Genomic DNA, 12,897 nt, shown 5'->3' with positions numbered 1-12,897 from the left:
GATCTTGTCTCAAAGTATAGCTACATTCATAAAAATCAAATTCAGTTCTTTTAGCCTCTAAGCTAGTAGTGGCCTTCTGATAGAGTGTATCCCTGGATTGCTGCCAACTGCATGAACAGAGGTCAGTGTAGGAAGGAAGCAAAGAAACAGTGTTGTCCATTCTGTTTTGCAAAAGCCATTATTGTGGTTTTAAAAGCTAAGATTTTAAGGCCATGTGAAAGCTAGTGAGATTAGACTTGTCAGGCTTCCTTATCTACCCCCAGTGAACATCTCAAGGACTAAACTGTTTTCCTGACCCCTCTTGCTGGTAGCAGGCTCAGAACAGTGCAGCACACTGGCTTTTAAGTACACTGAGTTAGATTGGAAACCAGGTGCTGTTCTTTAACTTATGTTCCAATCTAGAGGTGGAAGCCGCTGCCTGAGAACCAAACAGTCTTAAAATACTTTCTTGCCTTATTTCTTTTCAGAGAGCTCTGTGGTGGTTATGTTTGAGCAAGGGAAACCAAAACGTCTGTGTTCAAATGCTAGGGAGTTGATACACAGAAATTTGGAAATAGTAATTATTTCTTAGTATTACTCATTGTTAATCAGCTGTTAATAATTTCTTTCTTAGCCAAATAACTAATAAATTTTTCAGGAAAAGCAAGTAGCCTTTGAAATGCCCACTGTGCTGAAAACCTGCTGACATGTATTGTGAATCCTTCCTGTTTCTGCTGACTTGATTTGCAGCACTTGCAAATGTTCCCAGAAGCATTTGAAAATGAGCTGAGTTAAAAGAAATGATTGTGTATTGCAATAAAGATAACAGAACATGTGACATTTCCTTCTGCTCTCGTTCGGATGTTTGCTTGGGACTGGGGGAAGCTGTACTATTTTGGCACATACTTAAGCAATGAGACTTGTTAGTAATGTTTAAAATAGAACCTTTGGAACTCTCCATAAATGCAACATGGAAGGGAGTGGAATAGTTAAAATTTCAATAAGAATCAGTCACAGACTTCTTCAAAAGACAGCTGGATTTAGACAACTACTGTGAGATCTTTGACTGAAGTGCTCTTTTTTCAAATGGCTCAGATAATTAAATAATAAAAATTTTTAAAACCCCTGATATTCTGTTATTGCTGGGAACTAATAAGACTTTGAAGAAGAGCTGTAGAACTCTAATTTGGCCTAGTTTACAAACCTGCCTGAGAACTCTCACATTGCCTTCACGACTGTATTCAAGGAACAGGAGCTTTTGAAAGTAGTCAGTGTAGCATTTTTTCTGTCTTTGGAAAAGGTGTTTCAGATACTGATTTCTCAATATTTTTCTTTGATACCACATGGTGGAGAAGGAAGCTGCTTGTTAGTAGGATGGTGATCTGTTTTGTACTTGATTCCATGGTGTAGCCTCTATCAAAAATTCTTCAAATACCCTGAGATCCAAGGACCTTGCTAATCTGAGCTCTTAAAATACTGTGATCTTGGAAGGATGTAATGTTTTAAATAGCTGGGTCCTAAACCTAAAAAAGGAATTGCTAAACTCTGACAAATAGTTTGTTGTGCAAGTTGATGTGGTTCATAGTATACATATTTTCATCCCTTATGTTCTTCGTTAAGCAATTGGATTGCAGCATTCTGTACTCCCCTTTCCTTTCTGGTATCACAAAGTCACCACCAGTCATTTGAGAATATAAGAGATTATATTTAATACTTGTAACCGTTTTATATTGCTGCTGGATTGTACACTAACAGACAGCTGCAGTTCAGCCTCTTGGCCTGCTGGGAATTCGGTCTTGGGGATTGGTTGGGGTGTCTTCATTTGTGGTGATGTCGATGTTAAAGCTACTTTGATGTCTTTTGGTGTATCTGAATCTCAGAGAAGCAACTCATGCTATTAATGCTATCCAGTAACTATAGTAAGTCCTCAGTTATGCAGAGGATGGCCACTAGAGTTAGACTGACTGAAATGGATTCAGCTTATTTAGTGCCCCCTTCTGTGAGTCACAATAGTATCTGCTAATGGCAAGGAGCATCACCTGTTCCTGTCATCCGTCCCCTAGAATGGCTGGCTTGTCACGAGGTAGAGTGGTTTTCGTAAAGACCTACTGGTTTGTTCACTGATTTTTTTCCTTTTGGATCTCATGTAGATGACCAATTAAAATCAAATCTTAAGAGCTTGTAGAAACTCTTCTTAAGCAGCTGAAAAAATACTAGAAAACTAAAGCTGTCACTACCTTTCCTGTGTTTTGGTTTTGGGGTTTTTTTCCTTACTTCTCCTAAGGAAAGGTATCTTTGATCTGCATTTCTCTGCCATGGTGGGATAGGAAGAAGGTTCTGCTCTTGAGTGCCATTTCATTGGGAAAATAGTACAACAGGAAGTATTTGTGCAGAATACTGCATTATTGCTACACCATAGTTTGGAGGTCACAGCAGATAAGCAGACATGGTTGAGTATCTTCTCTTTCCTCTGGCCATATTGCTTCCAAAGAAGGGGGAAAAATATATTTCCCACTGAATGTTTCGCTCTGGTTCTTCTGACAGTAATTCCAATGTCTAGGAGAACAAAATTCCCTACATTTGTTTGCTGACTCAGCAGGAAAAGAGCCTTATGACAGCAAACCGTAAAAGTGGCTTGAAGAAAACATGTCTGTAGAGAGCTTTCTGCAGAGCTGGCTGTTGTCAGAGGATGCTCACAGGATCCAGTACAGCAGAATTTCACTACCATGGGTATCTTCAGTGGTGCTGCCTCCTGTATTGAAGTAAAATGTGACATATATTGGCTTCTGTAGTATGGCCCTGAAGATGACTCCTCTTTGCACAACGTAAAAATAGCTTTCAGGTGGAGTTTTTTGTTGGCAACTGATGCAGTGTCTGTGCCAGTTTAAAAAAATCAATGGGTGCCTAAAAACCCAAATTATAAGGGTATCATTGTCTGCATTAAAATAGCAGTGTTTGCTTAAATTGATCTCAGTTGAAATAAGATTAAATAGAAGAATTTTTAAGGTTCAAAATAGAAAGCAACCCCCAAAATGCAGCCTGTAAACATAACCTTTTAGCATTTTGTACTTAAGTGGGCCAGTGTGCTTTCTGTTGGTTCACTGTTACATATCTTCACACCTAGATGGTAGTCTTCATTCCTTCACTAACTGTAAGTTTAGTAGTGGTAGTTTTCTTGGTGTTTATCCAGTGTGTGGATGTAGTGCCTAATCCAGGGGAGCTGTAGATTCATGTGGCCTGGCAAATTTAATATGCCTCTGTGTCAGTTCATGAGAAGGAAGAAGGAGCAACTTCTGTACTATTAAGATTCTTTTTTAACTTCAGATTTATGTAATAGACAGCTAAATATAAAATAAAAAGGCAGCTTAGAGCTTTTATTGGCAAGGGCAATGAGTAAGGGATATCTTATTGAAGCTTTAGTATATGCAGTGCTGTTCCTGGCTGAGCTTGCCTCTCACCAAGAAATACACATTTGATGTGACAGATCAGTTATTCCAGGCCCAGAATGCTGAGGTGAAGGAGCTTATATAGTCTGTTAGGCAGCAGTATATATCAGAGTTTTGCTGCCCAGCAGTCAGTCTTGCCTGATTTACTGGATACCCCTTTATTTCCTGATTTGAGGTAGGGAGGGAATGTAACACAGAAAGTGTTATGTTCATAGGGTAGCTCTTCCCTTCAGGAAAAGCAATGGTCTCCTGATGAACTGGAAGCTGCACTGCTCCGTGTTGCTTCTGCTAGCTTCTAAAATCAGCAGTACTGCAACATATGGACAAACCTATTTAGAGTGCATTTTTCTTCTGAAACTGGAACACTTGTGAAAACTCTCATTTTACAAAAGCTTTAAAATTCTCATGATACTCTAATTTCATGTATTTCTTCCAGTCTTTGGAATAGACCATTGTCACATGATCTTTGTAAAACAACTTGCTGGGGCTTTTTTTGTTGCTACTGAGTTCTCTACAGTGGTGAACTAGGAAGAGTACATTAACACTTTTACTGAGATAAGGGTTTGATAATTGGTTTAAGAGGAGACCATGTATGGAAAACAGAAATGTTCTTAACCAAAGCGAGAAAATCAAAATGGAGCAAGCATGGATGTGCTGCCTCTTAGTAAGAACATACTCTAAGGACACTGCAGGATAATTCAAGGACTAGATGACAGCATTTTTTCTTGACCATCCTTTCATCACCATCCTTTAGGATATAGATAATGATAGATGGAATTATCACTAAGTAACCAAGGTAAAAGCTCAACATGGACTTAATTGTTTGTTTCCTTGCTTTTCAGGTGACAAGGCTCTGGATGGTTACAGTAAGAAAAAATATGTCTGCAAACTGCTCTTCATCTTTCTGCTGGGGCATGACATTGACTTTGGTCACATGGAAGCTGTAAACCTGCTCAGTTCCAATAGATATACAGAGAAACAAATTGTGAGTAACTTGAGCTCTAAAAGAGATAAACTGGTCTGTCTGATATCTTGCCTCAGCTGTGGAGTCTATAAAGAATTTTGCTTCATTCCCCCTGCCCTGGCTTAAAGCCTTATTTTGGCTCTAGGAATAATTCTGAAATCTAAACACCTTTGTACACAGGGAGTCTTGAACTAGTTGCAAAAAATGTGCATTCTGCATAAAATTATTACTCTTATTAAGAAACTGCCTTGAGTCTTGCATTAAAAGGTAAGTAACCTTTTAATTTTCCAAATGTCTCTTTCCATCTCCCTAGGTAAGGCTGTGTTTATCAGGTGCATGTAACTTAGTAGTATTTGAATAATAAGCCAAAATCTTGATTGGTCCCCATCCATCTAAAATGATCTTTTGAGTATATGCCAGAATAGGCTGAGAAAACACTTAAAAACCAGATAATTAGGGTAACAGTAAACTTACTCAGTTTTGTTTAATTCACTTAATCTTTCTAGCCTTCGCTCTGTCTCCACGCCCATTTCTGCCCATATGGAAGTGGAGAGAAGTGTATGTGTCAAAGAAATCACATTTCCTGTTAATGCCACAATAAATGAAGCCAGCTCAAATAGATTTTCCATGTTGTTACTCACAGGGCTATCTGTTCATCTCCGTGCTGGTGAACTCCAACAGCGAGCTCATCCGCCTGATAAACAATGCCATCAAGAACGACCTGGCCAGCCGCAACCCCACCTTCATGGGCCTCGCCCTGCACTGCATTGCCAACGTGGGCAGCCGGGAGATGGCCGAAGCGTTTGCTGGAGAAATTCCCAAAATTCTTGTGGCTGGGTAGGTGTGACATGCCTCTTTCAAATACAACATCTATAAACTTCTCAGCAACTCGGTTCCATTGCAGCATCTTAAGCTTGGGCTCTACAGCCCTGGGCTTGCAGTGATAATGACAGTTCAAATACCTGCAGGTGCTTTCGCTTGCCTGCATGTGGAGTTGCTTGTAGGAGTGTAAGACTGGAGTGAAAATTAGGAGTTTTGGTATCTTCAATAGGCTTTTACAGCCTTGTTCTGATCTCGTTTTTGTTTTGGATAAATCTGTGGTATTGAATACCCCTGAAATGCATATGTTTTACTTTTCTTACCTCTCCTGATGAAAAATAAATGAACCTAAATAGATGTTTATACTACAAATTTTGTTATAAACTGAAGTTCTTATGTAAATGTACTGATCTCATAAGGTACATGATAATAATGATTTGTGAGTTTTCTTACTTCCTCTACTAACCATGTAAAGAGCAATTTGTGTAAATGGCAAATAGTCACCACCACCTTTCTTACTTTGGTATAGCTGAAAGTTTCTAAACAGACCTGGCAAATGTCTGAAACTATAGTTAAGTCAATGTAAAGTTGGACCTGTGATTGTAGGGCTAATTTATTTTGAAACTTAGAATGTCCAAGTGCAAACAGTGCATTTAAATTCTAGGGATATGAAATGTTTTAGAATATGCATGGATCTTTTTGTAACAAGTCTTATACCACGTGCCACTTTTTATATTAATGTAAGAACTGTATTCTAAATGTCAGGCCACTGCCATTGCTAGGTGCTGTTCTCCGTGTAGCATGGTGGAGACAATACTGCAGTGAGGAGTCATGGGGTTTTAATAAGATAGCCTTAAAAAATTCTGAGAATATCACTTGGGGTCACTAATCGCAAACAGAGCACTGCACCTTCAGGTCAGTGTTTAAACTTTGAGCTGTGTTTATGTTTTCCGAGATCACTCTTCAGGGTCTCATTCCTTCTGCATTTCTAAGATAATATATATTAAACATGTTTCTGTGCCTGTCCTAAGTGACCTGGGCAGAATGAGCATTGTCAGTTATATTTGCGAATTCAATGTAGCTCTCTTGGCTTAAATAGAAATTAGAGACAGGGGAGGAATAGGTTTGTGGTTTTTAACTGAGGTACAACTTGATCTCGTGGAAAACTGATAAATTTATGAAGAATAGCTGGGATGAAGTTCTGGGAATGTAGAGGTTTCTGAACATTTAACCAAGATTGCACTTTATAAGCTGCCTCTTAAAACTCTTACTGGTAGTGCTCTGTACATTTTATAGCTGTTGTCTGTGCGTCACAAAAAATGCTTAATCAACAACTTTGTGAAAAGGAGTTCACTGAACTAGAATAGCTCCTTGCTTGCCACTCTTAAAATAGTCCATTTCTGTGCCAGCAGCAGGGATGGCAAGGTGAATAGATTTGTGGGTTGTGTGCTTGTTGACAGCCACCTTACATTCTAGCTGTAGGTGCTGACGCTGTTGAGTAGTTCATGATTTCTAGCTGACATACAGGACCTATCAGTAGATCCAGCTTTGGTCACATTCATAAGGTAGTATATCTGAACTGTCTGATTTCAGTCAGCCTGGAAGAAGCTTGTTCTTGTGATCAGATGAGATGAACTTTCAATTCTCATAAAAGATGTGAAATGTCACTCCACTTCATAAAGATTCATTACATATGTCTTGTAGCCTCTAGAATAGTTGAAAACTTGACTAAGTAAACTTATTGGAAAAATTAAGAAGAAGAAATACTTCAGCATAAGAAAACTTCAGTGACCTTCTGTTGAAAAGATGCAGCCTGGCCAGGGATGCTGAGTCAGTGTGAGATCTGGCATAAAGCTGTCCTGCAGGTATTGCTGTGCCCTAACCACTGTATTTTAAATCAGTATATATGTCTTGCAGAGACACTATGGATAGTGTGAAGCAAAGTGCTGCTTTATGCTTGCTGCGTTTGTACAGAACTTCTCCTGACCTTGTTCCCATGGGAGACTGGACATCTCGAGTGGTGCACCTCCTCAATGACCAGCACTTGGTAAATCAGCCTCATTATGCTTCTTGAGCCTTGTGTGTAAAGAGAATGGTGTGACTTCTGCTGTTAAATACACAATTTATTTCTTCTTGAGTCTTTCGACCAAGTGGCTTGCTGTTGTCTTCAGACTTTGGCAGGAAAATGGAAGGAGTTGCTCTTTATTATTTGCTGTATTTATTAATTTTTAATAAAGCTTTGTTTACCTTTCCACTGTGGATATGAGAATAGTATGTTAAAGTTCTTTTCCTCTGGCTGTAAATTAATTAATCTTATGCCTTATTACACTAAGTTACATTGCATAGGTGTAATATTAATTGCCCTAGGCCTTTTAAGAATAGATGTGCACTAAAGATTCAAGACTTGATTGGTCATTGCTTAGACTTCCTTGTCATATGATGTCCATGTCATTCTTACTTTGATGCTTAAAAAACCCTCTTGCTTTAGAAAGGAGACCCTGGTTTTTCCTTCAGTCCTGTTACTTTATGGAAATAAGGCTATTAATACCTATGCTTCAGCAGTAATGAGTGCTTTAATCTGCAGTAGTAACATCCAGTGCTTGTGTTATACAAAGCCCTCTCCTCATGTTGGGTTGTAAGAATTCTGTCCTGGATGATCTGCTGCACTGAATTTCTTCTGCTCATGCTTCTCTTGTATAGTAAGACAATTTCTGTCCAGGATTAATTTTAATACAGCTCTCTTATTTTAGATGTATTGTCCAAACATGAGACAAAGCTAACACAAAAAATAGCATAAAATGCTCTGCAAGCATGGCAGTATCATGTTGTTGAAAATTCTGTTGGATTCTGCAGGTGTGTAATTAGTCTAGCTGCTAGCCAAATAAGAGTTTTTTTAATGTAGGGCTTTGTAATGCGGATAAACAATTTTTTTGTGTATTAAAAACCAGTTGAATTAAAAGATGTTAATGGGCAGGGTCATAAACTGATCCAAAATTGAACATGGGTTTCTTTTGTGTTTTGTTTTGGTTTTTTTTCCTAGGGTGTGGTTACTGCAGCTACAAGTCTGATCACCACTTTGGCACAGAAGAACCCAGAAGAGTTTAAGACTTCAGTCTCCTTGGCAGTGTCTAGATTAAGCAGAGTGAGTCCAATGATGACCCTGATAATACTTCACTGTTGATTAATTTACTCAGCTTTCTAGATCAGGTTAACTTCCTGTTCAGCTTTCTAAGGTCAGATTAGTTTACTGTACCATGAAATGTGAAGATGATTCAGTGTCACTTCATGTGGGTGCTTCAGGTAACCTCTAAATGCTTGTTGCTTACCAGGACAGAAAGCTGTATTGGCTTGCCCAAACTTTCTTGGTTTAATCCCTGCTGTGCTCCAAGTAGTAATCCTCGCTTTGTTGCTGTAATAGCAAAAAATAGTTGGATCAAAGACTGATTCTACAGACTTCACACAAACCCTTCAAAAATAACAAACTGTAGCTTTAACTTTATCTAAGCTTCTTACAAGGCTAATTGCCTTTGTATTCCTTCTTCTGAGCTGCTGCTAACTTAATAATAAGCATCTGATATTCTGTAAATGATGTAGGGAGTTAAGCAGGAGCAGGGAGGAGTGGGGAGAAATGTCTGTAAGTTAACATTTCTGTGCTGGAAAACTGATGTCACTGTTCTGTTTGATTTTGTTTTCCCCCTCCTTTTGGAAGGTGTGCAAGACTAGGGAGGCTACTTCTTCACAAGTGTGTTTTACACCCAGTTTTATGCAGTCTTATACCCAAATTACTTGTTTACTTTCTTTTCAAATATGAGGATTTTTTTCTAATACTTAAAAGCAAGGGAGTGCTAAGGGAAGTGAAAGGCTGTTCTGTAATAGAGCAGTAAGAATTAGGTACAATTATTTTGAGCAAAGCTAGTGCCAAAGTCATGGTTACCCTAGAATAAAAAGGGTAAAATAAATCTACGAAGAGGGGCAATCTAATCTAATCCTTACCACATTTCATTAGGTATATAAACCTCTTCTGTGAATGCTATCTCTTTTTTGCTTTGCTGTATGGATGCTACTGAAGGTGTTAGTTGATCCTTCTGCTTTAGGTCAGACTGTCATAGCATCTTGTACTTGAATTGCAGGCTCACCTGTCAGCAGCCACCAGGCTGTTGGCTGAATCTGTGAATTGCTAGAACAGAGAAAGTCAAACTTTAGTTAAACATTTTGATGTTACAAGATGGTTGTCTTCATTCTTTAAAAATGCAAGTAGGCTTTCAGAACAGGCTTTCTAGACTACTGTATCTACAGAACTGGATTTCCATTACTAGCATTTACTGTGGTGCACTCATAGTATGAAGGCTTGCACCTAATTAATCTACTGAACTAGACATTGCTAGTGACACAGTTTTTTAAGCTTCTGTCAGAGGTGACCTACAGTCTTCTTTGAGTCCTTTTGAAGCTTGTGAATCAATTAACTTCAGCAGCTGACGTGCTGGTTGTTTGTTTTACAGATTGTAACTTCTGCATCAACAGACCTTCAGGACTACACATACTACTTTGTTCCTGCTCCCTGGCTATCTGTGAAACTTCTGAGGCTGTTACAGTGCTATCCACCTCCAGGTAATGCACACATCACAGCACTGGTCATCTCTCTTACACAGTACACTGGCTCCAAAGAGCTACTGCACTGCAGTGTTACCATAGCTTGGAGTGCAAGCACATTGTCTTAAGGCAAAGATACTGAAGTTTGTACTCCTGAGTGTTTCTGGTAGCTCTAACCTCCTCGGCCTTTTGAGTTATGTTGTGTTTAATTTTAACAAAATGTCTAACCAGTGTGCATCTTACAAATCACTGACAGCTGCCATTTTAAACATTCATTAATACTATCGACTGTATTAAAGCCTCCAAGTAGTTGTAGTACAGATTGTTTGGCTTTTGTTCTCACCCAGATAGATCTGTGGCTTGGAATTCTTTTCCCATGTGTGTGTTGGGGAGTTTAAAGGTTTTTAATGTCTCAGAATAATTTGGTTAATTTGGATTGAGCCAGGGGAATACCTAAGGTAGGGCTTAGGGTTTAGAGCATAGTGAAGTTGTCCAACGGCTCATTGTTCTCCAGAAGACCCTGCGGTACGTGGCCGTCTGACAGAATGCCTGGAAACCATCCTCAACAAAGCACAGGAGCCACCAAAGTCAAAGAAGGTTCAACACTCGAATGCAAAGAATGCTGTCCTGTTTGAGGCAATAAGCTTAATTATACATCATGACAGGTGAGCTGGGACAACACTTCTGTTATCAGAGAGGCTTTTAAAGTGAAAATACGGGACTATGTCTTGAACAGTTAATCGGATTTTAATGGGGGAGGGAGTGAAGGGGTAAAGAACACAAAGTTGCTTGCAAGATTGGAACACAACCACAGCAATGTAACTGAACAGCGTTAATGAGCTGTGTAGCTTTGGGTTTTGCTGCTTCTTTATTTGATGTTTTGTATTGACCCCACTGCTCTAATCCAACAGAGATTATTTGCTCACAGTATCTGAATTTGCATTTCACTTGCAAAGCATTCTAGCAGACACTTTGAAGCATTTTAAGAAATCTCCACTGCAGAAATAGTATTCTGAATTGAGTGTTCTCAAACCTGTTGCTTTTAACCCTTTCACTTTCTCTCCTGTTCTGTGCAGTGAGCCAAACCTGCTAGTCCGTGCCTGTAACCAGCTAGGTCAGTTCTTGCAGCACCGAGAAACTAATTTGCGTTACCTAGCACTGGAAAGCATGTGCACGCTTGCCAGCTCTGAATTCTCACATGAGGCTGTGAAAACACACATAGAAACAGTTATCAATGCATTGAAGGTAAATATTGAAGTGTGTGGTCTGGTTTTGAGTGTTGTCTTCTCTCTTCCCTCAGTGCCCTCTCCCCCACTGTCCCAAGCTCCCTGTCCCCAATTAAGTTAATAATACTTAATAATCAAATGAGTTATTCTTTGAAGTCTACCTCAGTTTACCTCAATCCAGCAAAATCTTGCTGTGCTGGAAATCACAATGATCAGCTTTTGTTGATTTTTGCACTCTGCTGGTAAATCTGATACCTGGAGCTGTGTCCCCTCTAACACTGGTATCTGCTCAAGTGCAGGCTGAAGATGAATAATTGTTTAAAGATGTGGAATTTCAAAATTGAGAATGCTGAGAAAACAGTTTTATTATTATCTTGCTGGTATTGCACACTGTTCCTTTGCTGTAATAGCTTACGAGGAGTGGTAGAGCAGATCAGCTTGCACTAGAATTGTAAAGACCAGAAAGAAACCAGAAAGACACAATCCCAGGCCACGTTTATGTGACAAAGCAGAAGTCAAAAGAGTAAGACTGATTTGCATGTAAATTTACTTGCGTACTTGGATGTTTAAATGTTTTATTTTACTCCAAGTTTGTGCTGTAGCATATTTATACATTCATCTAAGTTCAAAATATGTATTTGTTCTAGCTGGACTTCAGTTGTTACAAGGCATGCCTGACACTAAACCTGAGGTAACAATTAAGAATTTCAGCCAGTTATTGGTGCATTTATGGCCACTGGTACCAGTTACTCAGTGCACAGTGGACCACAAATTCACCCAGCCTACTCTGCGTAATACTGAAGTGTTCTGTACAAACTCCTCCATTCTTTTAGCACCTGCACAGATTTGAATAAGTATGCTACAGAAACAAAACTTGATGATTTGAATTTTTGTGATAGTATTTAAAAGCAGGGAGCTGTCTGAGTCTCCACTGAGCTTTTCCTAGATGACTGAAAGTGAGAAATAAGAAACTCACAGCTTATATAAAGGGTATATCCAAGTTCATTCTGCATCTGAAAAATTATGCAAATTCATTTGTTTTAAATTACACTGTGTATTATACTAAATTTCATCTCTTAAGTTGCATGTACTTTCCAAACAAAGATGAAATCATCTTGACCTTTGACTCTGTGTCTTTTTGCAGACTGAGAGAGATGTGAGTGTACGACAAAGAGCTGTGGATCTCCTGTATGCAATGTGTGACCGAAGCAATGCCCAGCAGATTGTGGCTGAAATGCTCAATTACCTGGAGACTGCTGATTATTCCATTAGAGAAGAAATTGTAAGCTGTTGGTGTTTTTCTTAAGTATTTGTTTTGTAGCTGTATTTGGTACCATAAGTATCATTTATTGATTAGGATGCTGCATAGTCTGTGACAGAGATTACTTTTCATGGTGGCTTAAAAAAAAAAACCACTAGAGAAAACTACTAAAACAAACAAACTCCTAACTTTGTAGTCTAACAGCAAAAAATTTAGGTTCAGCTAATCCAGGGGACAGGGAGGAACCTTGGAAACTTAAGAATTTTAAAAGCTGGTCTTGGTCTCAGGACAGTGTATATAGAAAGCAAAATGAATTTTATATGTGAGCCACCAACACATTTTGTACATCTGAGGGTTAGGTCCTACTCTGGCCAGTTGTCCAGTAGCTTCAAAAATTAGTGGTGAATGCTTATTTGTAGGTAGAACTTTATATGCTCTGAGAATGTTCAGTCTAAGGGTTCCCAAAACCAATACCTTCTAATCAGCTAAGAGGCCTGATATTTATCCCCTTCTTACCAGTAGAAGAAAAGTTGAAATACTCAACTTCCAGCCTTTTTAGGATGGTAAACAAAACTTGTACTTACAGTAGTTATTTAGCTTAGGTGCTGAAGT

At 38.9% G+C, this 12,897-nt stretch overlaps 1 protein-coding gene across 4 annotated transcripts in view; it reads left to right on the top strand.

The window, feature by feature from the left end:
- The window catches only part of AP2A2 (adaptor related protein complex 2 subunit alpha 2), a 44,291-nt gene that overhangs the window by 16,310 nt on the left and 15,084 nt on the right, over nt 1–12,897 (top strand). For 2 of the 4 annotated variants that reach the window (XM_059473483.1, XM_059473480.1), the window contains exons 3-10: nt 4,268–4,410; nt 5,033–5,226; nt 7,126–7,255; nt 8,249–8,350; nt 9,708–9,816; nt 10,316–10,463; nt 10,875–11,043; nt 12,169–12,306. In XM_059473483.1, coding sequence (XP_059329466.1) covers nt 4,268–4,410; nt 5,033–5,226; nt 7,126–7,255; nt 8,249–8,350; nt 9,708–9,816; nt 10,316–10,463; nt 10,875–11,043; nt 12,169–12,306 — 1,133 coding nt within the window. Of the gene's footprint in view, nt 1–4,267; nt 4,411–5,032; nt 5,227–7,125; nt 7,256–8,248; nt 8,351–9,707; nt 9,817–10,312; nt 10,464–10,874; nt 11,044–12,168; nt 12,307–12,897 lie in introns of all 4 variants that reach the window. The other 2 variants (XM_059473482.1, XM_059473479.1) reach the window with 1 other exon arrangement.

The sequence above is a fragment of the Ammospiza nelsoni genome, chromosome 6, assembly GCF_027579445.1.
Source record: "Ammospiza nelsoni isolate bAmmNel1 chromosome 6, bAmmNel1.pri, whole genome shotgun sequence".
In the NCBI taxonomy this organism is placed as follows: domain Eukaryota; kingdom Metazoa; phylum Chordata; class Aves; order Passeriformes; family Passerellidae; genus Ammospiza; species Ammospiza nelsoni.
The sequence above is the reverse complement of the archived record's forward strand: the minus strand, read 5'-3'. Positions and strand labels throughout refer to the sequence as shown.